This window comes from Microtus oregoni, unplaced genomic scaffold, assembly GCF_018167655.1.
Source record: "Microtus oregoni isolate MIOR12 unplaced genomic scaffold, Mior012 000005F_ref0000423, whole genome shotgun sequence".
In the NCBI taxonomy this organism is placed as follows: domain Eukaryota; kingdom Metazoa; phylum Chordata; class Mammalia; order Rodentia; family Cricetidae; genus Microtus; species Microtus oregoni.
In genome coordinates this window covers 26,518,620-26,543,966 of record NW_024543064.1, presented here as the reverse complement: position 1 = coordinate 26,543,966, position 25,347 = coordinate 26,518,620, and the positions used below count along the sequence as shown (strand labels likewise).

Here is a 25,347-nt window from a genome sequence, read left to right as displayed (position 1 = left end):
CCCCAGAGTTTTCCATGGCTCCCCATTTCCCTGAAGGTGACATCTAACCAACTTCAGCAAGACCCTTGCCTTCCTTCGTGGCTGCACCCGCTCAGCTCCCCAAGATCAACCGGCCCATCATGATCTCCTCTTGTCCCCCTTAGTCTTCCTGGCTCAACCTAGGTCACCGTGTTGGGGGAGCCTTGTGTGGATTCCTTAGGAATGGTACCCCACAGACCACTCCATGCACCCCACCCTCTTTTTCAGTGGCAGTGTTCCCTTGACAGGAAGCCGTCTAGGGCCGGGGTCTACGGAGCTCTGAGGCTGCGGGCGGGTTGTGCTGCGGGCGGGGCGTGAGCCCTTGGCTGTGGCTATGGAAAGAGCAGGGCGGAGGCCCCGCCCCACCGCGCCCCTCCCGCCGCCCGCCCACTCGGCCGGGGCGCGGGGTAGCGGGCAGAGCAACGCAGAGTTCCAGGGGCTCGGACCGGACCCCGACGACGCCCCGGCCCCGAGCCTGCGCCATCTGGGTCGCCCTCGAGAACCGGAGCGCCCCTCGGAGGCCTCCCTGCAGGTAAACAGGGGGCAGTGCTGCTGGGGTTCGGGTTGGGGGGCTACGAGGGCTAGTTGCGGTCAGGTGTCCACCCCTGACGGGGCGCGGCGCCTCAGGCCCTAGTGTGGGGACAGGACCTGGGGGCGACTAGTGCTGGGGGTTGGCCAGAGGATGAGGGGAAGCCCACCCATTCCCTGGATGTAACGAAGATAGAGCCCCTTGTTTCCTGCTCCAAAACCGTGACTCGGGGTGTCACTTCACTTCACCTATAAAACGGGAATAGCAAAACTGCTTTCGTGGTGAGGTAGCGGAGAGGGGGAGGTGAGGGGACTCAGCTTCCACCTCACCCCATCTTTCTCCCCATCTTTCTGCCATTTCTGCTTCTCCAGCGACCTCCAAGTTACTTGGGTTTTCTGTCTCTACCCCAAGTTCTTTCTATTTTGGGTAACCTGGCAGCCTCTACCCGACACCGGAGGCTGAGGTTCTGAGGAATGTCCCTGCCAGAGGCTCTGCACCCCCATTCCCATTGATACTTGTAGGGATTGAGGGGGTTGTGCCTGGCCAATAGTGGCTGGGGTCCCAGGTCCTTGGAACAGCTTTTTGGTATCTCCACCACACAGATCCCAGGAGGCTCCCAGATAGAGAACAACTAGTCAGCCAAAAAGCTTCTGGAGTTGAACCCAGGACAGGTCCTTCTGAATTTGCCTGGAGTGTGCATGTGCACTTGTGTATGTATCTGCTAGAGACACCTTGTGCAGAAGAACAGGCTAGATTCCTCACACAGAAATGCCTCTGAACTTGCAGGGTGCTCTGCTGGCCCTGATGTCTTCTTTGCTGCGGCACTGCCTGCTATAGTAAAGCAACTTCCCAGAACCTATGATGGGCTGTGGGGCAGGGCTGTTGGAGGGGGTTCAGAGATAACTAAGATAGCAGATCCTCACTATCCTGAGTGAGGAGCCCACCCCCTTTGTGGGGGCCACAGGGAGAGCTAGCGGTCTTAGTGGAACAAAGATTCAGGGCTAGCCTCTCTTGGGGTGGATGAACCCAGATGGAGACTTGGACTAGAATCCCCTAAAAAGATAAGCAGCACAAACCAGTCAGATGCAGCCACGCTCCCTCCCACTGAGACTCATACACAGTCACACACCGAATAAAAGACTAAGACACACAAGACCGTAGTCTTCCCACAAATGCTAAAACAGTGGCATGTATTGCACACGCAATCTCCAACAGACTCACAGCAAGCCCCATGTGGTCCAGCCAAGCATACTTCCACAGGACAGTGTGCACACACAGGTTCACACTCTTCTGCTCACCAGGGTCTCTCTGGTTTCACTTGGTCTACCCCAAGTGAACATGAGTGTTTCCACTCTGGCCCAGAGGAAAGGAAAGAATGGGAAGGGAATGTGTCTCTTAGCAAGCGGGGCGGGGGGGGGGGGGCGCGGGAATGCCAAATACACACAGCTGTCAGCCCAAGCCCCCAAATCCTACCAATTCCCTGCACTGGGCCCTAGCCAGGCCAAAGGATGTGAGCCCAACTTCCCTGCCCTGCTGGCCCTTAGCTTTCTCCAGAACCCCAGTGACAGGCATGGGGCTCTCTATAGGGAAGTAGAGCCTCAGGTGAGCTGGTCCTAAGGTACTTACAGAGTTGAGTGGATGAACTAGAGGCACAGGCATCTCTCATATGGGGTACAGCTGTGATCTCTGGGTGCCCGTTGAGGCACACAAAGAGGTGAGGTCCTATGCAAGCCAAATGCAGGGCTGAGTATGGGGAGAGAGGGTCAGAGGTGACACAGGCTCTCAAAGATAGAGTTTTGTCAGTGGGGCCACACAGTAGGGAGTTGAGGGAGCATACTATTTTGAAGCCAGGATTCTAAGGCTATTTCTCTAGAGACCGGGTGTGAGCTGCCTAGGTGTAAGCTGGGAGTGACTGGCTGATGAAGGGAACAGCTTCCTCTTCCAGGCAGGGAGATCTTGGAGGAGGACCAGGTGGTGTGAGAAGAAAGGTGATGGTAGCTAAAGTGGGTGGTTGCCATGACGATGAGAGGAAGGGGTTCATGACAATGTACTCGTATAATTACGGAGACAGCAGAGGGCAGGCTGGGAGCCTTGTGTTACAGCACTGTGGCCCATCCCCACAGGAGACAGGTGCACAGAAGACATGAGATTGGCTTCCAGTTTTATAAGCTATAAGTGGGGACTGGAGCTAGGTGTGGCCATTGAGTTGGGGGTCACTGAGCATGTATAGGAGCCTGGGTGTGTCTACAAGGCCAGGAAGTGCACACAGGTATGCAGACATGAGCCAGGGAAGCCATGCTCTCTGAAAGAGAGGTCTCAATCCCTCTGTTTTCTGGTTGCTTCCAGAGTAGGAAGGGTATAGCCAATACACATGCAGTTTGAAGAGTTGACCCTTGCCGTCTCTGTGTCTCAGCTTCCCTATTGACAAAACCCCTTTCTGGGGTTATGTTTTGCTTGTGGAAAGGTGACCAGGAGGAGTGACCTGAGGTTACTTTTGTCATAGAAATAGCTCTCGGAACTTTCTGACTCATGTGCATCCCACCTCCCTGGTTGAATTTTGGCACATAGGAGTGTTGACCCCGTATCATCCAGATACAAAACGTAGAAACTTTTGAATGGGACACTAACTGTTCCCATACAGATGGATGGGTGTGCCTGTGTTGGGAGAGTGGAAAGGCCTGTAATGGGGACAGGCAGCTGGTAAGCACCTCATGGGGAGAGCCAGGCCAGCATTACTGGCCAAATCTGGGATGGGATCAGAGACTCAGGTCAGATCATCTGTGGCCACACAGCAGCCAGAGGCAGAAGTGACAGCAAAGGCCGGACTTTTCTCCACAGTTTGCTTTCTCTCACAGGTCTAGCGGGGAGCCGGGGTGGAGAGAACCTCGTCATATTACCCGACATGCTAATGTTTCTCTTTCTTTTTAAAAATAATGTATTTATTGGGGCTGGAGAGATGGCTCAGTGGTTAAGAGCACTGACTGCTCTTCTAGATAGAGGACCCAGGTTCAATTCCCAGAGCCCACATGGCAACTCATAATGGTCTGTAATTTCCAGTTCCAGGGGACCTGACACCTATGGCAAAATAGCAATATATATAAAATAAATATAAATTAAAAATGTCTTTATTGTGTGGCTGTTCTGCCTGAGTGCATATCTGTGCACCACATGCATACAGTACTGTTGGAAGCCAGAGTGAATGTTGAGTCCCAGGAAACTTGAATCACGGACAGTTGTGAGCTACCGTGTGGGTGCTGGGAACTGAACCTGGGTCCTCTGGAAGAGCAGCTAGTGTTTTTAACCACTGAACCATCTGTCCAGCTCAGACACCCTATAATTTCAATTCCTCTTTTTTCTTTCTCTTTTTCTCTCTCTCTCCTTCTTTTTTGATTTTTTTCTGGTTTCTCTGTAGCTTTGGAGCCAGTGCTGGAACTAGCTCTGTAGACCAGGCTGGCCTTGAACTCACAGAGATCCGCCTGCCTCTGCATCCGGAGTGCTGGGATTAAAGGTGTGCACCACCACCGCCCAGCGCTCTTTCTGTTTCTCTGAGAGAGTATAACAGTTAAGAGTTGGTTGGGAATTTAACCCTCTGTTCATGTAGTTCTAATCCTGTAGCACTAGTGCAAGGCAGGGGAAGGGTGGCCCTGCTAGTTAGTTGCCAGCCGATTTGCTGAGCAGGGCTGGAGTGATGGCACCATCTCTAGTCCTTCGCATTAACCAGAGTTTCTTTGCTTTGGGGACCCTCAGGCTCAGCATTTTCAGCATGCTAGGCATCTCTCTAACACAAGATGGCTTTTTCCCCCTTTTTTCTCCCCTCCCTCCCCGAGAGGTACCAGAAAGTCAAGCCTATGGAAAGAGTTTGGAAAGGAAGGTATCTGAGACCTCTTAGTGGTCCCTAGCAGGGACACCTGGCAGTGAGGGACACCAGTTCCTCCAAGCAAGGGCTCTGAGCCCAGGCTCTTGGCCTCACCTGTGGGCCTTGACTGGTTGCGGTGAGACCTCAGTGGCCATTCTTTGGAGATGAGCTGGTGATACTGGCCTGGCCTTCCCTGGAAACTGTGGGTGGGAAGCCATTTCTCCTCTGTTCGCTCCCAGGAGCCCACACTCTTCTTTCCTTTTTTTTTTTTGTGGGTCCCCCTATGTAGCTCGGGTTGACCTGAATCTCTCTGTGTAGCCCAGGCTGACCATAAACCCACCATCCTCTTGCCCCAGCCTCTTGAGATAGAATTACAGGCGTGAGCCACCACGCCTGGCTGAGGCCAACTTTCTGGCACCCACCGCTTCCAGCATCCCAGTCCTTAAGACCAGGAAATTCTCCCTTCTGTCTAGCCGCCTTCTCTCCCACTGTGCTGGCTGCTACAGAGCTTGCATGGGCCCTCCAGGCCACACTCCTGACAGGCGACCACGGGCTTATTAGTTCGCGGCAAACATTCTTCTCATAGTTCCTGGAGCACAGCAAATCTGCTGCTTAGCCAGGAATGCAGAGGTCCCTCCTGCAGTGGCAGCAGGGACTGGGGAGGGGGTGGAAGTTCTGGGGGTGAGCCAAGCTGGAGATGTGCTGAGGGGATGTGGAGACACCCCCCTCTGGGAACACTATGCCTCAGCCGGAGGAACAAGATGGAAGGCTGTCTTTTGCATCTTTGGACATACCCAGCTCGGCACCGAGCTCTGAGACGGTCCTGTAGTGGCTTGCTGATGAACTTGGGCAAGTGCCCCCCCCCGCCCTGTGCCTCAGTTTCTCATCTGTAAAGTGGGGTTTAGAGCTCATGTCTGCTGGGAGATGTCATGGCGGAGATCTATTAAGTAATTGCAGTGGACATGGATTGAGTTCCTGTGTGGCAATTTAGACTAAGTCCAGGATACAAAGGTAGGTTTTTTTGTTTGCTTGCTTGCTTTTGTTTTTTTCGAGACAGGGTTTCCCTGTGTAGCCTTAGCTGTCCTAACTTTGTAGACCAGGCTGGCCTCGAACTCACAGAGATCTGCCTGCCTCTGCCTCCTGTTGGGATTAAAGGCACATACCAACCAACACCAGGCTCAAAAGCAGTGTGTTTAATCTTCACACAGATTCTAGGAAGCAGAGACTGTTTACGTATCACTGATGAAGGAGTAAAGACGCTGACCCGTGAGGTCCTAAGAATACAAGGGGCTGACGAGATGGCCCAGCAAGTAAACAAGCTTGGTCAGTGTCAAGCGTGATGACTTGAATTGGACACACAAGTCCCACATGGCGGAAGGCAAAAGCTGACTCCCAAAAGTTGTCTTCTGACCTCCACACTGGCCATGGCACACCCAACCCTTTATCCTTAATAAATAAATGAATATTAAAAAAAATAAGTTGTGCAGTATAGTTGAGTGTGCTGACACAGGAGGATTACTGTGAGCTTGCAGCCAGCTTGGGCTTCATAACAAGACCCTGTCTCAAAACAAACTAATACATAACCAAAAAAAGCCACCTTCTATGGTATGTAAAACAGGAAGGTCAGCAGTTCAAAGATTATCCTCAGCTACAACTGAATTGAAAGCCAGCTAAGGAGACCCTGCCTCAGGTAGATCTCTGTGAGTTCGAGGCCAGCAGGACAGGCTTCAAAGCTACAGAGAAACCCTGTCTCGGAAAACCAAAAAAAAAAAGGGGGGGGGGAGACCCTGCCTCAAACCAAACCAAACCAAACCAAACCACATTCATGCAGCTCTTGAGTGATTCTTGAGCTCATGAGTTTTAAAAATGAGACTGTTGGGTCTAGGGAGATGAGTCAGTGGTTACGAGCACTTGTTTCTCTTACAGAGGACCAGGGTTCGATTCCCAGTACTGACAAAATGGCTCACAATCACCCATACCAATTCCAGGACCAAACTCCCTCTTCTGGCCTTTGTGGGCAGCAGACGTGTAGGTGTGAACATATATACCTGCAGGAAAAACACACATATGGAAATACATCAATCTAAGCCAAGAATTTTTAAATTGAGACTATAGTGAGGACCTGCCCACAGTGGGACATAGAAATGGACCCTCGTCTGATGAGCACCGAGCTGAGTTTTCCTCCCCCAGCCCTCAGGTCCTGACACCAGGCTAGCCTACTTGGGGACTCTGCGGCTCTCAGAAGTTGCTAGGTGGGGGTTCAGCCTGACTCTCCCATATCTAGTATGGGATTTAGCTGTGCAAAGGAGAGATGTCACCATGGAGAGGTGGAAGAAGAGGATTAGGGCATTGAGAACAGAGAAGCATTGAAGAAAGCACAGCCAGGGCCATGGTGCAGCCATGTACCCAGTTTCTGACTTTTGTAGCATCTTGGGGGGGTGCACTCCTGATGCCCTCAGTAGAGGCTGCTCACTCTGTGCCCAGCTTTGCCTATCTAGAGTAGTATTACCTGGGTTGAGGCAGCAGCATGGGTAGGGTAGAGTGGATTTGGGAAGCAGAACCCTAATCTTTAGGAAGCCCAAGTATAGGAACTATATGGGCACTTAAGGATGGGCCAGATTTGCCTCCCCTAAGGTGGACCTTGGAGAGTAGATGTGGCCCCTCTGGGCCTCCATGCTCTTCCCCAGTGAAGTGGGACAGCAATCCCAGCCTCGCAGGGCTGGGGGAGGGGGCAAAGGGGAGGTGAGATGGCTCAGTGGGTAAAGGTGCTTTCCCCCAAGCCTGGCAACCTGTTTGATGTCAGGACTCATATGATGGAAGGGGAACTCAACTCCTGAAAATTCTGTCTGATCATGAGGTGTGGTGGCACACACCTTCGATCCTAGTACTCGGGAGGCAGAGGACCTCTAAGTTTGAGGTCAGCCTGGACTACAGAGTGAGTTCTAGGATCGCCAAGGCTATGCAGAGAAACCTTGTCTTGAAAAAAGAAAACAGAGAGAAAGAGAAGGAAAAGAGAAAATTATCTCTGACCTGCACATTTGTGAGTTGTGGCATGCCTAGCCCTCCCCCACAATAATAAAAAAATGTAATAAAAATGTTTTTTAAAGTTATGTCTGGGACATGGCCAGTGCTGGTTTGTGTATAGTATGGATTTAAGGTCTATTATTTATTTAGTGGTGTTGGGGACTGAGCCACTGAGGACCTTGTTCTTTCTAGGTGTTCTTGGGATTTAGAAACTATTCTGACGGTTGCGTCATGGGTAGAGGAAGGGGGAACCAGCTTTAGGTTGGGCCCAGGTCTCTGACCCTGATACTCAAGGTTTTCCTCAGCTGAACCCAGGCAGCCCTCTCAAGTGAAGGCACCTGTACAGACCATGGTTCAAAGCCTGGGCCAGCAAGATGGCTTAGCAGGTATAAATGGTTGCAGGAGAAGCCCGGTGACCCACGCTTGATCCCCAGAACCCATGTGGAAGGAGAGAATCAGTTACTCAGACTTGTCCTTTGGCCTCAAACACGTGAGTGTACATATGAGCCTGGGCACAAATTTAAAGGGGGTGGTGCTGGCTCAGTGGTAAAGATCACTTGGCCTTGAACATCATATGCAGGCCACGTAGCTGAAGATGACTTTGAATCTCTGATCCTCTGGCTTCTTCCTCTTGAATCCTATGATTACAGGTATATGCTAACTCGTTGAGTTTAAGTAGTGTTGGGGACTGAATTCAGGGCTTTGAACATGCTAGGCAAACACTGCCAAGTGAACTGCATCCCCAGCACTAGTTTGTATATGTGTACATATGTATGTGTAGTATATGTATATGTGTGCATATGTATGTGTAGTACATGTATATGTGTAGTATATGCATATGCGTACATATGTATGTGTAGTATATGTATATGCGTACACATGTATGTGTAGTATATGCGTACATATGTATGTGTAGTATATGCGTACATATGTATGTGTAGTATATGTATATGTGTGCATATGTATGTGTAGTACATGTATATGTGTAGTATATGCATATGCGTACATATGTATGTGTAGTATATGTATATGCGTACACATGTATGTGTAGTATATGCGTACATATGTATGTGTAGTATATGCGTACATATGTATGTGTAGTATATGTATATGTGTGCATATGTATGTGTAGTATATGTATATGTGTGCATATGTATATGTAGTACATGTATATGTGTGCATATGTATGTGTAGTACATGTATATGTGTAGTATATGTATATGCGTACATATGTATGTGTAGCATATGTATGTGTAGTATATGTATATGCGTACACATGTATGTGTAGTATAGGCGTACATATGTATGTGTAGTATATGTATATGTGTACATATGTATGTGTAGTATATGTATATGTGTGCATATGTATGTGTAGTATATGTATATGCATGCATATGTATGTGTAGTAGATGTATATGCGTGCATATGTATGTGTAGTAGATGTATATGTGTACATATGTATGTGTAGTATATGTGTGCATATGTATGTGTAGTATATGCATATGTGTGCATATGTATGTGTAGTATATGTATATGTAGTAATGTATATGTGTAGTATATGTATATGCGTACATATTATGTGTAGTATATGCGTACATATGTATGTGTAGTATATGTATATGTGTGCATATGTATGTGTAGTATATGTATATGTGTGCATATGTATGTGTAGTATATGTATATGCGTGCATATGTATGTGTAGTATATGTATATATGTGCATATGTATGTGTAGTATATGTGTGCATATGTATGTGTAGTATATGTATACGTGTGCACATGTATGTGTAGTATATGTATATGTGTGCATATGTATGTGTAGTATATGTATATGTAGTAATGTATATGTGTAGTATATGTATATGCGTGCATATGTATGTGTAGTATATGTATATGCGTGCATATGTATGTGTAGTATATGTATATGCATGCATATGTATGTGTAGTATATGTATATGCGTGCATATGTATGTGTAATAGATGTATATGCGTGCATATGTATGTGTAGTATATGTATATGTGTACATATGTATGTGTAGTATATGTGTGCATATGTATGTGTAGTATATGTATATGTGTGCATATGTATGTGTAGTATATGTATATGCGTGCATATGTATGTGTAGTATATGTATATGCGTACATATGTATGTGTAGTATATGTATATGCGTACATATGTATGTGTAGTATACGTATATGCGTACATATGTATGTGTAGTATATGAATACATATATGTGTAGTATATGTATATGCATACACATGTATTGTAGTATATGTATATGTATACATATGTATGTGTAGTATATGTATGTGCATACATATGTATGTGTAGTATATGTATGTGTAGTATATGTATATGCATACACATGTATGTGTAGTATATGTATATGCGTACATATGTATGTGAGTATATATGTGTGCATATGTATGTATTTGTATATGTGTACATTTATGTGTGTGTACATATGCGTATGTAGTGCTAGGGACTGAATCCAAGCCTTATGCTTGGCTAGTGAGCTCTATCCTGTCTCCCTAGCTTTTTAAATTTTAACCCCCTTTGTCCCTTGTGTGTGTTTGGGGCATTGCCACATACCACACCTTCAGTTCTGTTCTCAGATCCAAACCTCAGATCCAGCCTAGATCAACCCCAGTGGGGTAGGTGGGTGGGAGGTTTGCACTGAGTGGTACAAACTGCCTACCCAGGCCCAGCAGCCAGGTCACAGCAGCCAGGCCAGAAGCTCAGAAAGTGGCCTTGCTGAGGTTCTGGTGTTTACTGAAGTCAGGGTGTTCAGGGCTCAGCAAGGTGGAGAGCCAGCCAGGAGGCGCAGCAGGCTTTGGCATCAGGCTGTTTGTGCAGCCACAGAGAAGGCCAGGCTGTCAGAGTTTCCATGGGATTGGGCAGAGGCAAGCAAGCAGCTGGGGGAGAGAGTGACGAAGCCTCAGTTCTTCCTGCCAGGTGGGCTGGCTGGGTGTCCCCTCTTTATCCACCCAGGAGTCATGTCTGGGTCTGGACAATAGCCCCAAACTCATCTAGGCTAGGGAATTTTACAAATATTTTGAGACAAGGTCTCATGTAGCCCAAGCTGCCCTTGAACTCACAGTATGGATGAGGATGAGCTGAATTCCTGAGTCTATTGCTCCACTTTGCAAGTGCTGGGTTGACAGGCATGTACCACTATATCTGATTTACGCAGTCCTGGGGATTGTGTGTGTTAGGCAAGCATTCTACCAACTACATTACATCCTGAGCCCTGAGCTACAGCTTCTGACAGAACCTTGGTACCCTGTTTAGCTGAGGCACAACCGGGGAACTCTGCCACTCAGAGCTCTGGCCATACCCACCTCCCCAACTCCACTGCCTTCAATGGCTCCCTATTGATTTCTTTCTTTTTTTAAAAAAAATATTTATTTAGGGGGCTGGAGAGATGGCTCAGTGGTTAAGAGCATGGCCTGCTCTTCCAAAGATTCTGAGTTCAATTCCCGGCAACCACATGGTGGCTCACAACCATCTGTAATGAGGTCTGGTGCCCTCTTCTGGCCTGCAGACATACACACAGACAGAATATTGTATACATAATAAATAAATAAATAAATAAATATTTTTAAAAAAAGTTTATGCTATCATTGGTCGGCAGTCTGCGTTCTCTACCAAGTTCTTTTTGAAATCCCGTCTTTTTATTCCTGTAGAGTTACATGATTGTGACCTCGAACTCACAGAGATCCACTTGAGTACTGCGATTAAGGACTAGCCAGTCTTGTGATGGCCTTTTGATTGATGCTCCCAGCTTCTCCAGGGCAGGGGTGGAGACCTCAGTATGAACTTCTCTAGTCAGACCACTTCCCCATCTTAAGGGTCACCCCCAGTCAATCCTAATGTAGAGAAAGGACTTAGCCAGAACAGCTGGGCACACATCTTAAAGGGGTTCCTCGGTGTCACTAAGTGTGCCTAGGGGGAAATGGGTCCCTGGTACCAGGCTGAGGAGGGGGCTGCTCTAGCAGGGCTCCTGGTCAGGTGCCACTGCTACCTGGGGGTGGAGGGGGATGAGGACCCATGGGAGGTTTCCCACGCTTTCTCCAGGCATGCTCTCACTGCCCCTGTCCTTCATTCCCACCAGGCCCTGCTTCTGCTACGACCTTCGTGGCCCCTCCCACCAAAAAAAAAAAAACAACCCAAAAAGGTAAGCTAGACCTGGACGGGATTTTCTGACACCCAATGTTGGAAGAGAAGGTGTGTGCCTCCCTGTAAACTCACTGGTTCCTGCAGCAGCAGCAGCAGCCACTCCCTCCCAGGCCCAGGGTGCCCTTGCCGACGGCTTCTCCTGCAGGTGACCTCAGCTCTTAGCGCTGTAAAACCCCGGCCCAAGTCGGAAGCAGCTTTTTCTCATTTGTGAACTATCTAGCCCCGCTCCTTGGCGCGGCCCTGTTTGCTTGGCTGTGCCCGAGTGCAGTGGCCTGGCCGCACTCCCGCCGGCTCCCTCTCTGTCCAACCCGGCCTCTCCTGTTGCCGCCGCCGCCACCACGCAGGGAAGCCGCGAGGTCCAGGAATCTTGGCCGGCTGGAGCGACAGCGGCCGAGGGTGGCGCTCCGGAAAAGGCTGCAAATGGGAACCAGAAGTCGAAGAGCTGGAGGCTGAGGAGGTCCCGCCTGCCGGGCCTGAGGCTGGGTGGCTGCTTCTGGAGACCCTCCAGTCTGTTTTGGTCAGAGGCTCAAGACCTCTGCTGGAAGCCAGGACAGCATGCCACCCGCTGAGCCCATAGCCCCTGATGGAAGGAGCCAGTTTCTTGGTTACCTGCCAGAGGGTGCAGTGGCCAAGGGGTCATCTGTCTCAGCCTGGAGATTCCTACCTCCCTGGCTGGAGGCTTGGTGGCAAGGAGATGTTCCTCCAGGGGATAACAGGTGTCTAGACTCAAGTGGGCCGAGGCCAGGGGCGGGGCATTAAATGTAGTCACCTGTAAGGAGGGAGAGCTAGCCTTCTGTGGCTCAAGCCTAAGGAATCAGGAAGGGCAACAGAGAGCCGTGATCAGAATGCCTAGGGCTGGGCCCCGGGTGGAAGGTGGCCAGGTCAGGGCCTGCCCTGGAGCCCCATCCCCATCCCCCACATCCCAGCTGTAGGCTCTCTTGAGTACTTCCTGAGTGATGCTGAAGGGAGGGGCTGAGGTGGTCCTGAGGGGGAGGTGCTGGGAAGGCTGCTTGAAGGAAGGGGCACTCAGGAGGGACTTTGGGAAGTGTGTTTGGAAGAAAAAGGAAGAAAGGGGTCCTGGGCAGAGAGGGTCACGTCGGCAACTATGGGAAGGTGGGTAAGGAGTTGAGGACACCCAGGGCTGTGGCAGGCTTGAAGCAGGGCCAGCTCCACCCATGAGTCCAGGCTTGACCTGCAGGTAGTGCCTTTCCCCTTCCGTGTGCCGCTAGGTGGCTCGTCCTTTCTGAGACTGCGCAGCCTTCCCCGCTAGGATGGACGTGTGCTCTGCCCTCAGTTTGCATCCCTCTGCCAGCATCTGCCCCTGCCTCCTAGTGACCCTGCTGCCATCTCCCTCAAGTCTCCTTCCAGGGCTGTTCCCTAGACGGAGGTCCCCTGTGTGCTGGGTGTGGGAACTGCAGCCTGGTAGGAGAGATGCCGTGAGCATAGGTGTGCTCCTGAGCTGACACCCATCTGGGTGATGAGGTCCCGGGCAGCTCTCAAGCTTTAGGGCAGCCCTTACCCACACATTTAAACTAGGGGGCTGAAGGCCAGGTGGTGGTGGCGCACGCCTTTAATCCCAGCACTCAGGAGGCAGAGGCAGGTGGATCTCTGTGAGTTTGAGGCCAGCCTGGTCTACAAGAGCTAGTTCCAGGACAGGAACCAAAAAGCTACGGAGAAACCCTGTCTCGAAAATCAAAAAAAAAAAATTTAAAAATTTAAAAAATAATAAAATAAACTAGGGGGCTGAGTCAGAGAGATGTAGGCACTCAGACCCCCACACACCCCACTTCTAGCCAGACCTCGTCCATGGAAGCAAACACAGAGCTAAGGTCCAGCATTCACAAGTATGGCTGTCCACACTGGCCTTGCAGAAGGCCTTGTCAACTGACCAGCAAGCACCAGCATCCGTCTGCCCTTCCATTCAGACCTGTGTGCCTGTCACCATCACCGCTGCCTAAGCATCGCCACCTGTGACTCCTCCCATCCTCGCCCGTCCTCGGACTAAGGTCCAGCTCTGCAAATCGGGAGGTGCTTGAAGGGAAAGGAATAGGGGTGTTAACATATAGTTGCGTAGGATGTAGGATGGTGGCCTCCCAAGAGCCTTCAGGAAAGGACCAAGTGGGCTGGAAGGGAGGGTAGTCTCTCCTAACCCTGCCAAGGCTTTGCAGGGGTGTAGAGCCACCATTACCATATAAGGAAGGAAGGGCCAGCAATGATGTTCAGATTTTTATCCTGGGCACCAGGGGTTGGGGGAATAGGAAGCAGCGAGAGGAAATGACAGCAGCGTGGGAGGCGGAGCTAAAGAACAGTGGGAGTGGGAAGCTGGAGACAGGTGTGTTGGGACTCCTGGACTCCGTGTTGGAGCTGGAGCTGCGGACAGCCGCAGGGATACCTGGAACTACCAGGACAGTCCAGAGGGGGGGGGGGCGGGGGAGCCTGGCTCTGCCTGCAGGCAGAGGAAGAGGGTCGAAGCTTGTCAGGGAAGGGAGGAAGAGAACGGTGCCTCGGGGCGCGCAGGGATATGCCTGAACTGAGGACAGGTGGAGCAAGTGACTGGAAGCCACAGGGTTGGCGTCCACCCTAAGCTCCTGAGGTGGGGTCTGGCCTTGGGTAGGAGACCACTTTCCTTTTGGGACTCAGGGAAGGGGAGAGTTTAGAGTTTACAGTGGAGGTTGAGGGCCTGAGGTTGGGGTCGTATCCTCTGCTCACCCCGGGGGTCCTTAGTTCAGTTGTCTTCAGCGGTCTCTACAGACAAACCTGGTTGGTGTTCTGTCTTGACTAACCAGAGAAAGGTCTAGAGGGCAGGAAATGGAATTCAGACTTCATTTCTCAAGACGTTAGGCTTTGGATGGAGGCTAGATGTCACTTTGCAACAGGAGGGTATGTGGCTGGACTGAGGGCAGGACGACCTGGCCCTCAAGGGACAAGCCAAGACAGCACTCCTAGAAGGTCTGCTGGCTCCTGAGACCTCAGTTGATCTTTTTGCTGAGGACACTGAGGTTCAGAAAGGTTAAATCACTTGCCCAGTACCTGCGCTGGGAGGCCAAGGGGCTGCCTGGCTCTAGGAGGGGCTGGGAGATGCCGTCATCTGACAGGTGAGGGAAGACAGGAGCGCCAAGAGACAGGGAGAAAGGAAGAGGCTGGGGGAGTGGGGACCAGGCACCGGGCAGGGGCTCTGCTGAACGTCTCCTCCACAGGAAGCGGCTCGCAGCATACCTGTGGTTTGGCGGAGCGGCCGCCGCGCCTCCCCGCCGCTGCTCGCGGAGCCGCCGTCTGGGGTGCTGGGGCCTGGATTCTGCTCGGGTCGGGTTCCACCCGTCCCCACCGCGGGGCGGGGTCACAGCAGCCTCACCCTGCGCCCTCCCTCGGGCCTCTCTGCACCTCGGACGAGACAGCTCGCTCCGAGGTGAGGGATGGAGCGGGGACACACCTGAGACCCGAGCCGGAGGAGGGGTCCGGGTAGGGGAGCGGTTGGCCTGCGCCTCCTCCCACCTGGGTCTGGAAGCCCCGGGGCACCCGCTCCCAGCCTGTCTCCTCCGCCTCCCTGGGAGGAGGCCAGGCTGCCCCAAAACGCTGACTTGGACGGAATGGTGTTTTATGGCGATTTGTTGAAAAGGGGGGAAATCCCCGTTAAGGACTTGCAGCTGTCCAAACACCGCGTCTGCCCCGCCGCCGCCAGGGCTCAATCCCCTGAATCAGCGTCTCCTGAACGCGTCCCACCTCCGAGGCTCCGCACCCCTGCCAGCCCTAGCCTTGGTCTGTCCACACCTCCGGAGAGGTCACCAGAGAGGGTGATGGCTTGCCCGAGGTCACACAGCCAGTCGTGGGCAGAGATGGCTGGAGTCTCAGGACTTGCCACCTGATCTTTGACCCTCTAAGTTAGGCAATAATTCCATCTGGGAGAACAAGTAACAGAAAAATTGTTCCCTTTGTTCCACTCTTCTGGAGCAAGACACGTCTGTGCAGAGACGCTCTTCAGGTTGTCGCTGGGGAAAGGTTGGAGGGTTTTTGCTGTGTTCTTGATTGGTTGATTGAGACATCCTTGTCTCAGACTTGCCAAGTAGTCAAGGATGACCTAGACGTTTCTGTGCCCCTCCCGCCCCTGCCTCCTGTTTTCTGAGATTACAGGTATGTGCCACCATATCTAGCATTGTGTGTTAAGTCTGACGGTGAATTGAGTTGGTCACACATTGTGGAGCCTCGCTGTGTGCCAGCTTGGCCATGTGGGGACGGGGAGAGGAGGAGAGCTAAATCAGGACAGAAGAGCTGAGCCTGGCTCCACAGACAAGGCTGGGTGAGGCAGCCAATGCGCCGGGTGTCTCCAGCAGGTGGAGAAGCACCAAGGGGGCGCAGTAAGCAAGCGCAGCGTCTTGCGGCCTGGCACACAGGTCCACACAGCGCCACCTCCAGGTCATTGCCTCTTTCTTCAGCCCCTGAACAGGCTCTTGGCGCTGGCTGCTTTGCTGGCTGGCCTGGCTCCCCTGGCAGGAAACCCTAGTGGTTAAAGCATGGCTTTGTCACAGGCCTCTCTGCCCTAGCCTTGTCGTTGCTGTCCCCCACCCTGTGCAAGCATTGCTGTGCTGCTCTGAGTCTGTTTCCTCACCTGCAGACAGGCCTGACAGCATCTTCCTTGTGGAGAGGGCCACAGAAATTAAGTCATTGTTTGGACAAAAACCTTCTAAGTCATGCCGCCTCCATCACTTCCCTCATTCTCCAAAGACATGCCTGGTATCAGACCTGTCCTGATCTCCTGGAGGGAGTCTCTCTCTGTCTCTCTGTCCCTGGCTCTGTCTTTGTCTGTCTGTCCATCTGTCTGTCTCTCCTTCTCTCTCTCTTGCACACACACATCAGTGTTGGGTAGAAGTTGTCGGAGTGTTAGGAGCTATGGGGGGGGGAGTCAAAGGCACTTTCTGTAGGACCCCACACCAAGCAGATCTCAAAGCTCTGGGTGCTGGCATCCTGCTCCTGGCTAGCCCTGGGGTGTTTCCTTTGGTACCACACCTGCCTGGGTACCTTCCTGACTCTGCCGTCCATTACCATTTCCTGAGGGTGGGAAACAGGTCTGACCTTTCCAGATCAGGACTGTTCTGGATCTCTTCTGATGGTGTCATGCCCTTGACCCTGGCCTAAAGCAAGCCGGCAGCCGTCTTGGCTCCCTCTGTTACCAGCTTTATACTCAGCCCCCTTCCTCCACGCTTCCCCTCTGCTCCCCCACCCCTGTCCACCTGCCAGACAGAACACTCTGGCTCTAGACAGGTGTGCACAGCTCTCTCTGAGTGCTCTAGCTCGCACAACTAGTGCAAGAGGGCCTGCTCTGTTTGCTCAGGCAAGGTGAGGTGGGTAGAGGGCGGGGCTTCCCTGCCCAGGTTTAGGGTCTATCTGAAGCCCGTTGATGAAGCCCTTCAATCCGTTTCCTCTGCTCTGGACACAGTAGCGTCCTCGCGGGCTGTAGTGAGTGTTTCTATGTGAACTGTTGGGGCAGCTTCTGGGCTGATCACAGCAGCATCTAAGAAGAGCCGGACCTGTATGTACATCGCAGGTTCACTGGGTCTTGGCATCAGTCACAGCCAATGAGGCAGGTGGCCTGTGCTCAGGGAGATTCCTGATGCCACAGCCACAGCCTCAGCCCCAATCGAGACGTTTATAAGCAGTGTCTCTTCCCTATCCCTCTTCCTACCCTCCCTCCTTCTTCTCCTTTCCCCCTCTGCTAAGGGTGGAACCCACGGCCTCACACATGCTGGGGAAGCCCCCTCCCCACACCAAGCTGCAGGAAGCTCCTGTAATTCTCTTTCCATGTCCAAGGCACAGGGTCACCTTCACATGGACTCACTGGGCTCCGTGAGAAGGTCAGCTTGAGCTTGGCAGAAAGGGACCCACAGTGACGGGTCTTACTGTCAGACTGAAGCTCAGGGTGTAAGGGGTCCTTTGAGGTCACGGAGCTGATGAGTGGTAGTGCTTGGATTTGAACCCAGGAGTGGGGCAGGGGCTCCGTGGAGCTTCTCTGCAGCCCTCTGTCCATTCCTGCTAAGAGCTGGGTGACTTTAAGCAGGGAGGGGTGGCGAATGCATTTCATGTGTGAAGAGTCCAGAGGAGGCATGACCAAGGCTTTAATTTTTTTTCCAAGATGTTTTCTCTGTGTAGCCTTGACTGTTCAGGAACTTGTTCTGTAGACCAGGCTGACCTCAAACTCAGAGATCTGCCTGCCTCTGCTTCCTAAATGTGGGTATTAAAGACATGTGCCATCGCTCTGCTGATTTTTTTAAAGTTTAAACATTTTTTTTTTTTTTGGTTTTTCGAGACAGGGTTTCTCTGTGGCTTTGGAGCCTGTCCTGGAACTAGCTCTGTAGACCAGGCTGGTCTCGAACTCACAGAGATCCGCCTACCTCTGCCTCCCGAGTGCTGGGATTAAAGGCGTGCGCCACCACCGCCCGGCCAAGTTTAAACATTTTTAAAAATAATTTTTTATTATTCATGTGTGTGGGTGTTTTGCCTGCATGTATGACTGTGCACCATGTGTGTGCAGTACTCACAGAGGCCAGAAGAGGGCACTGGGTTCCCTGAGCTGGAGTTGCCACAGTGTAGGTGCTGGGAACCCAGCCTGGGTCCTGAGGAAGCACAGTCAGTGCTCCTAACAGTTGCATCACAGGCCCCTGCGGTGACCTTGTTTATCTGTTCCAAGGGAGCATCTTTGGGAAGAGCATCCTTGTACTTTCTTTCTCATTGCTGTTTCTTCTGGTAGCTGTTTTGTGACAATGACTTCCTTAAGGACATACTCTACATGGAGCACATCTATAGACTGGGAATGTGGCTCCAGAGCCCTGGGTTCAATCCCTAGCACCCTCTAAGACCGAGTGTGGTGCCTTACACCTGCAATCCCAACGCCCGGGAGGTAGAGGTAGGGGGGTCGGGAGTTCTAAGTCGTCCTCAGCTATCTACCAAGTTGACACCAGCTTGGATTGTATGAGAACCTGTCAGGAGGAGGAGGCGGCGGCGGTGGCCAGGAGGTGGTTGGCACACGGCTTGGCTTTAATCTCAGCATCAGGAGGCAGAGGCAGGCAGATCAATCTCTGAGCTTGAGGCCAGCCTGGTCTACATAGTAAGTTCCATGATAGCCAGAGCTGCACAGAGAAGCAAAGAAAACTGTTTCTTTTCCTTGGCGTGGGGCTACAGATGGTTGTAAGCCTACATGTGGGTGTGTAGAACCAAACCTGGGTTGTCCGAAGAGCAGTGAGTCAGTGCTCTTAACTCCTCAGCCCTTCTTCCCATCCTCTGTGCCCCATTTTAAAAACCATGTCTAGGACTGGCAAGATGCCAGCAGGTAAGGGCACTTGCTGCCAGGCCTGATGAGCTGAGTTTGATCCCTGGAATCCACATGGTGGACAGAGAGAACCGATTCATGCAAGTTGTCCTCTGACTGTGACATTCATACCATGACACATGTGCCCCTCCTTCAAATAAATATATAAAACGTAATTAAAAAGGCATTTTAAAAAGTAGTTCATGGGAGAGGAAATGGGAGGAGACGAGGGAGGGGAAACTATGGCTGTGATGTAAAATAAATAAATTTAAAAAGCCAACACACACACACACACACACACACACACACACACAGAGTAGTGCATTGTGTGGAGAGTGCACACTTTGTGGTAGCATCCTGGTCAGGTAATGATGGACTTGCCTTCACTTGGGGCTGTTATGTATAATGTAATGCCATGAACATTTGCATATTCTGTGTATTACCCCAGTTCATCTGCCCAGATCCCTCTCTAGTGAGTAATCAAGCTGGAGAATCTAGACCCTGGGCCTTTTTCTTTGAGTTCAGCTAAGTGGTATGGATAGCACAGGGTGGGGCACAAAGTTGTGTGTGAACTGGCAGAAGGCATTTTGGAGGAAGGGGCCTTGAAGGATGAGCAGAGGTAAAACTGACACCACCGGAAGAATCAGCAGATTCAAGGGCCTGGAACTATGACCAGGGGCCTGGGAGCTGTCCTGTTAGGACTCTGGCTCACAGAGTAAAGGTTGGCGGGAAAGGAAGGGATGGCGAGGCCAAAGATAAGGCTTTGGTTCCTGGCAGGATGGAGTCCAGAAGGATGTCAACATGATGGAGAATCATGAGGACCCACGTCAAATCCCAGACCTGCCTCCCCTATATCATCATCTGGAATCTGGGCGTTCCAGTGACACCAGTATACCAGTGTTGAGATAACTGTATTTACATCTCTGAAAAGCCCCAGTGGTACCTGGAAGAGGTACACGGCAGGGGTTTGCTTTAGCAAGGGATGTGCTGAGGTCAAGCTGGTTTGTAGCACGAATTCTAAATGGTCTTAATAAATGAAACCCGGAGTCAGATAACGGGAGTGAAAGCTGACAGATCAGAGAAGCAGAGCAGCCAGCTACTAGAGAGTTCTTACCTCTACCAATGCTCAGACCGAAGGGACGATCCTGTCTATATGAATCCTCAGACTGCATCTCCAGACTAAATGCTATTTCAAAGAAACCTCAGACTGAGCATCTGAGCTCCTGTCTCCTCCCATCTTATATTCCTCTCTCCATCCAGCCATAAACCATATCACTTCCTATCTCAACCCCCCTGGTGCTGGGATTAGAGGTGTGAGCCACCACCGCCTGACCTCTAGTGGCTTAGCTCTGCACTCTGATCTTCAGGCAAGCTTTATTTGTTAAAACACAAAGTATCACTACACTGGTTCTCCAGAAGGTTCTGTCTGGTTGCGAAGTCTAGCCTGGGGGAGACAGATGCACTCGGGAGAGGTTTATTTTCAGATCCCTGCCTTGGAGATTTGCTTTCTGATAACAACTGAGTTTCTAGCTGAGCCCCTGGTCCTGGTGGCGGGTTTAGTGACGCCTTCTCCTTCTCTCTGCAGCGCATCCACAGAGGCCATGCAGGGGGCTCCGATGACCCTGCCTTCGCTGCTATTGTTGCTGTTGGGGTGTGGGCCAAGAGTGTCCTCTGGCGGCGGAGTTGGGGGCGCAGCAGGCTATGCCCCGGTAAAGTACGTGCAGCCCAGGCAGAAAGGACCAGTGGGACCGCCTTTCCGCGAGGGCAAGGGCCAGTACCTGGGTGAGAGCCTCCCTATTCAGTACCTAAGCCAGATCCCTGGCTCCCTAGGCGCCCCCAGACCCTTGAGACCTTAGCTTCCCAGTGTCCAGCAGAAATCCTGACTCCACTTTTTCATCCTATGGCCGGGCCAGGGCTTCTCAGTAGTCTCCATATGGGGGTGCAGGAAGGTACTTGACTGGTCTGTAAAGCGGGTTCCTGGCGCCACCTGGTGGCTGACCAACAAGTCTTGCAGTCATACATATTCTAAGTTCATTGGGCAGGGCCTGACTGGTTAGTTGGGTACAGGGAAGTCCTGGAGGAGGACACCTGTGGCAATCCCCGGGACAGCAACTGGACCCCTTTGGACTTCCTCCACTGTGGAGAGGAGCTCTGGGAGTGGGCTCTCCGAGTCGTGCAAAGCCTCGTTTCCCCCCACTGCTCTTCGCACTGCCCGAGGGGAATGGGTAGATGAGGTTCCCAGCTTCTATTGACCAGGCCCTGACTGTCCCCTTCTCTCTCTTTCAGAAATGCCTCTGCCGCTGCTGCCAATGGACTTGAAAGGAGAGCCGGGCCCCCCTGGGAAGCCAGGACCTCGGGGTCCCCCTGGGCCTCCTGGCTTTCCAGGAAAGCCAGGCACAGGAAAACCTGGGCTTCATGGGCAGCCAGGCCCTGCTGGCCCCCCTGGCTTCTCCCGGATGGGCAAGGCTGGTCCCCCAGGGCTCCCAGGGAAGGTTGGACCACCAGGACAGCCAGGATTGCGGGGAGAGCCAGGGATACGAGGGGACCAGGGCCTCCGGGGACCCCCAGGACCCCCTGGCCTTCCTGGTCCTTCAGGCATTACTGTCCCTGGAAAACCAGGTGCCCAGGGAATGCCAGGGCCTCCAGGATTTAGGGGGGAGCCAGGACCCCAGGGAGAGCCTGGACCCCGAGGTGATAGGGGTCTCAAGGGGGATAATGGGGTAGGCCAGCCAGGGCTTCCTGGGGCCCCTGGGCAGTCAGGTGCCCCTGGGCCCCCCGGGCTACCTGGTCCAGCTGGCTTGGGCAAACCAGGTTTGGATGGGATACCAGGAGCCCCAGGAGACAAAGGCGATTCTGGTCCCCCTGGGGTTCCAGGCTCTAGGGGAGAGCCAGGAGTTATGGGTCCAAAAGGCCCCCCTGGGGTAGACGGTGTGGGGGTGCCAGGGGCAGCAGGTATACCAGGGCCACAGGGCCCAGCAGGAGCTAAAGGGGAGCCAGGGCTCCGGGGCCCCCCTGGATTAATAGGCCCTATTGGCTATGGGATGCCAGGAAAACCGGGACCTAAGGGAGATAGGGGCCCAGCTGGGGCCCCAGGGCTTTTGGGGGACAGAGGTGAGCCAGGAGAGGATGGGGAGCCAGGAGAGCAGGGTCCACAGGGCCTTGGGGGTCCACCTGGCCTTCCTGGGTCTGCAGGGCTTCCTGGTAGACGTGGGCCTCCTGGACCCAAGGGAGAGGTAGGACCTGGAGGTCCCCCAGGAGTGCCTGGCATTCGGGGTGACCAAGGGCCTAATGGTCTGGCAGGGAAGCCTGGGCTCCCTGGTGAGAGGGGACTTCCTGGACCTCACGGACCCCCTGGACCAACTGGACCCAAGGGTGAGCCAGGTTTTACAGGTCGCCCTGGAGGGCCAGGGGTGGCAGGAGCCCTTGGACAGAAAGGTGACCTGGGGCTTCCTGGGCAGCCTGGCTTGAGAGGCCCCTCTGGAATCCCAGGACTGCAGGGCCCAGCTGGCCCTATTGGGCCCCAGGGTCTGCCAGGCCTAAAGGGTGAACCAGGCCTTCCAGGGCCTCCAGGAGAGGGAAAAGTGGGGGAACCTGGCACTGCTGGGCCCACAGGACCCCCTGGAGTCCCTGGCTCCCCAGGACTCACAGGTCCTCCTGGGCCCCCTGGGCCTCCTGGCCCTCCTGGTGCCCCTGGAGCCTTTGACGAGACTGGTATTGCAGGCTTGCATCTGCCCAACGGTGGAGTGGAGGGGGCTGTACTGGGCAAGGGGGGAAAGCCACAGTTTGGGCTGGGGGAGCTGTCAGCACAGGCTACTCCGGCCTTCACCGCTCTGCTCACCTCCCCCTTCCCTGCCTCAGGCATGCCAGTTAGGTTTGACCGGACTCTCTACAATGGTCACAGCGGCTACAACCCAGCTACTGGTATCTTCACCTGCCCTGTGGGAGGTGTCTATTACTTTGCTTACCACGTGCATGTCAAGGGCACCAATGTGTGGGTGGCCCTGTACAAGAACAACGTGCCGGCCACCTACACCTACGACGAGTACAAGAAGGGCTATTTGGACCAGGCGTCTGGAGGGGCTGTGCTCCAGCTGCGGCCCAATGACCAGGTGTGGGTACAGATGCCCTCAGACCAGGCCAACGGCCTCTACTCCACTGAGTACATCCACTCCTCCTTCTCAGGATTCTTGCTCTGTCCCACATAACCCGTGGGGGGCCCTGCTGCCCTGGCTTCCTCCTCTTTAGCGATAGAGAGACCTTTCCAGTTCTAGAGACTGCCATTTGAAGAAAACAACCAACAGCTCAACAGAGGTGGCGGCGGCCTTGGCCCGAGGAGACGGACCTGTTTTCCCCGTCTGTAGGCCGAAGTGGGTTCTGGAAGAGGTTGGCCTAATTTTCTTTCCCCCGGTGCACTGTAGGGGTTGTACCCTGTTCTGGACCTGCCTGGTCTGCAGGCAGCACCCTGGAGCACTCAGTCCGGCCCCCATGTGAGCCCTGGAAGCTGTTGGGAGAGATGATTTTCCTGTTGGCATTAGACGCACGGAACGGGCCAGGGGTGATGCCTGTGTTCACTGGGCCTCTTCCAGCTCCCCGGAGGCCTCCAGCAAATGACATTAGGTTCCCTGAAGTCTTTGTTTCCTTTTGGGGGGAAGGAAGAAGGGAATGGGGGACCTGGAGGCAGTCAGTTTGACTAGACCCCCGGAATGATCCTGGTGGGGAAAGTTGTGTGGCCTTTGCTACTGGCCCCTGAAAGACTCCAGAAGCAACCGTCTGTAGAGGTCTGTGAGGGGACAGGGGCATGGGTCTGAGGCAGTCTGGTAGCTCTTCTATTTCCCTGGCTATCCCCATTGGCGCTGGCTTTTTAACGTGAGGGTGGACAGCCCTGGGCTGAGATGGAACTCTGTAGTATCCCTGCGATTGCAGAGCCAACCAGGACAAGTGATCAGCAGACACGAGTGCCCCTCCCTCTTTCCTCTCACCCGCTGGGGGTAGGCTAATTTTCTCATCATCAGACCGTTAGGGGACCCTTGCCAACCCCAAACCGAGTGTCTTCAAGAGCGCCTGTCTCTGGCCCTCTGCGCAGAGGCACACGGTGAAGACTTAATAAGAACTGTGCTGTAGAGATTTAGTGTCTGCCGGAGGGGCTCATCTGTGGGCACTTCCTTCTCTCCGCCCTCTGCTTCCAATTTCCTGTTCTAAGCAGGGTAGGGCCCAAGAGGCTGAGGCTCTGAAAGAAAGGATGCCAGCAGGCCCCACTGGAATGAGCTGGCTTTGGAGGCTTCCACCACCCTCCCTAATCACAATGCTCCTGCAGGGAAACAGGCGAGCTTGCTTCCTAGCTCCTTGGCCCCCAGTTCAGGCTGGGGTCAATGCTGGGAGCAGGGATGGCCGATACTCTTACCTGTGTAAGGATGGCTGCTTTCTCCGTGGTCCATGACCTTCCTCAGTTCTCACCTAGTCAGCCTGCATCACTGTACCGAGTGTGAATCTGGGACATTCAAGAGGCAACCCATCTTGTGCTCCAGTTTGTGTCCATTCAGCTGTGCCTGCCCATGGGCTGAGGGCCCAGGGCCCAGCCTCCTCCCCTGCAAAGCAGCCTAGTTAACTGCTTACTTCCGCTCCCAAAGTGGGAGCCTGCCCCTGTCAGCAAGGAAAAGCTCTGTCCAGGGCTCAGTGTGCTTTTCTGCCCAAGAGAACCAATTAGTGAGTCAGAGCATCCCTGCTGGGCCTTTTGTTCAGCCTCCTCCTTCCTGGGGTCAAAGCCACTAATCTGACGTGTTAGGGATGAGTTCTGATGGGCAGTGGTTAGTTGACTCTGAGGGAGCCCCAAAAGTTGTATCAGCGGAGCTGCTGGACTCTACCCTGAAGCCTTTAGGGAAGGGTGGCGATTTTGCAGTGTTTGTGGGTGGGAGCTGTAGGTGTCATTGAGCAATTCTGACAAACAGTGTCAGGCTTTAACATGACGACTACACTTACCTTGTGCATTTTTGTATTCTGGCTTTTTTTTTTTTTAATTAGGTTTTTCCACTTGTGATTTCATTTCTACCCTGGTGTAGGAAGTTTCTCTCTACTTATCATGAGCCCCATGTCAGGTTCAGGGAAAACACACTGGGGAATCAGGAAAATGGAATTTCTCTCTGAAAACTGCAGTACTGACTGTATGGACCATCCCCAATAAAACCTGTTGTAGAAATCCTGCTGTGACCCTGACCTCGGTCCAGAGATGCCTCACGGTGTCCAGGCACTTCTCTGGCCTCTTGAGGAGTGCACCCTTCCTTACAGCATCCCGTGCAAGATCCTGAGGCTCCCCTGCTGCCTCAGCACCACCGGCACACTTGGAGGCATTCTATGAAACCAAAGAAGGGCAGTGGCTGGAGCGGGTTGAACTTCACTGGAACATTCCTGCAAGCTCTCGGGAGCAGTGGAGCATGGCGATTGGCTC

General features: G+C 52.8%; 1 protein-coding gene across 1 annotated transcript; it reads left to right on the top strand.

Moving 5' to 3' along the window:
• Positions 1-421: 421 nt before the first annotated feature.
• On the top strand, positions 422-24,983 carry Col8a2 (collagen type VIII alpha 2 chain). The gene is made up of 4 exons (XM_041652462.1): positions 422-550; positions 11,544-11,606; positions 20,491-20,687; positions 21,192-24,983. Exons 3-4 carry the CDS (start codon positions 20,507-20,509, stop codon positions 23,108-23,110), a joined length of 2,100 nt encoding a protein of 699 aa, XP_041508396.1. The 5' UTR covers positions 422-550; positions 11,544-11,606; positions 20,491-20,506; the 3' UTR covers positions 23,111-24,983.
• The last annotated feature ends 364 nt before the right edge of the window (positions 24,984-25,347 follow it).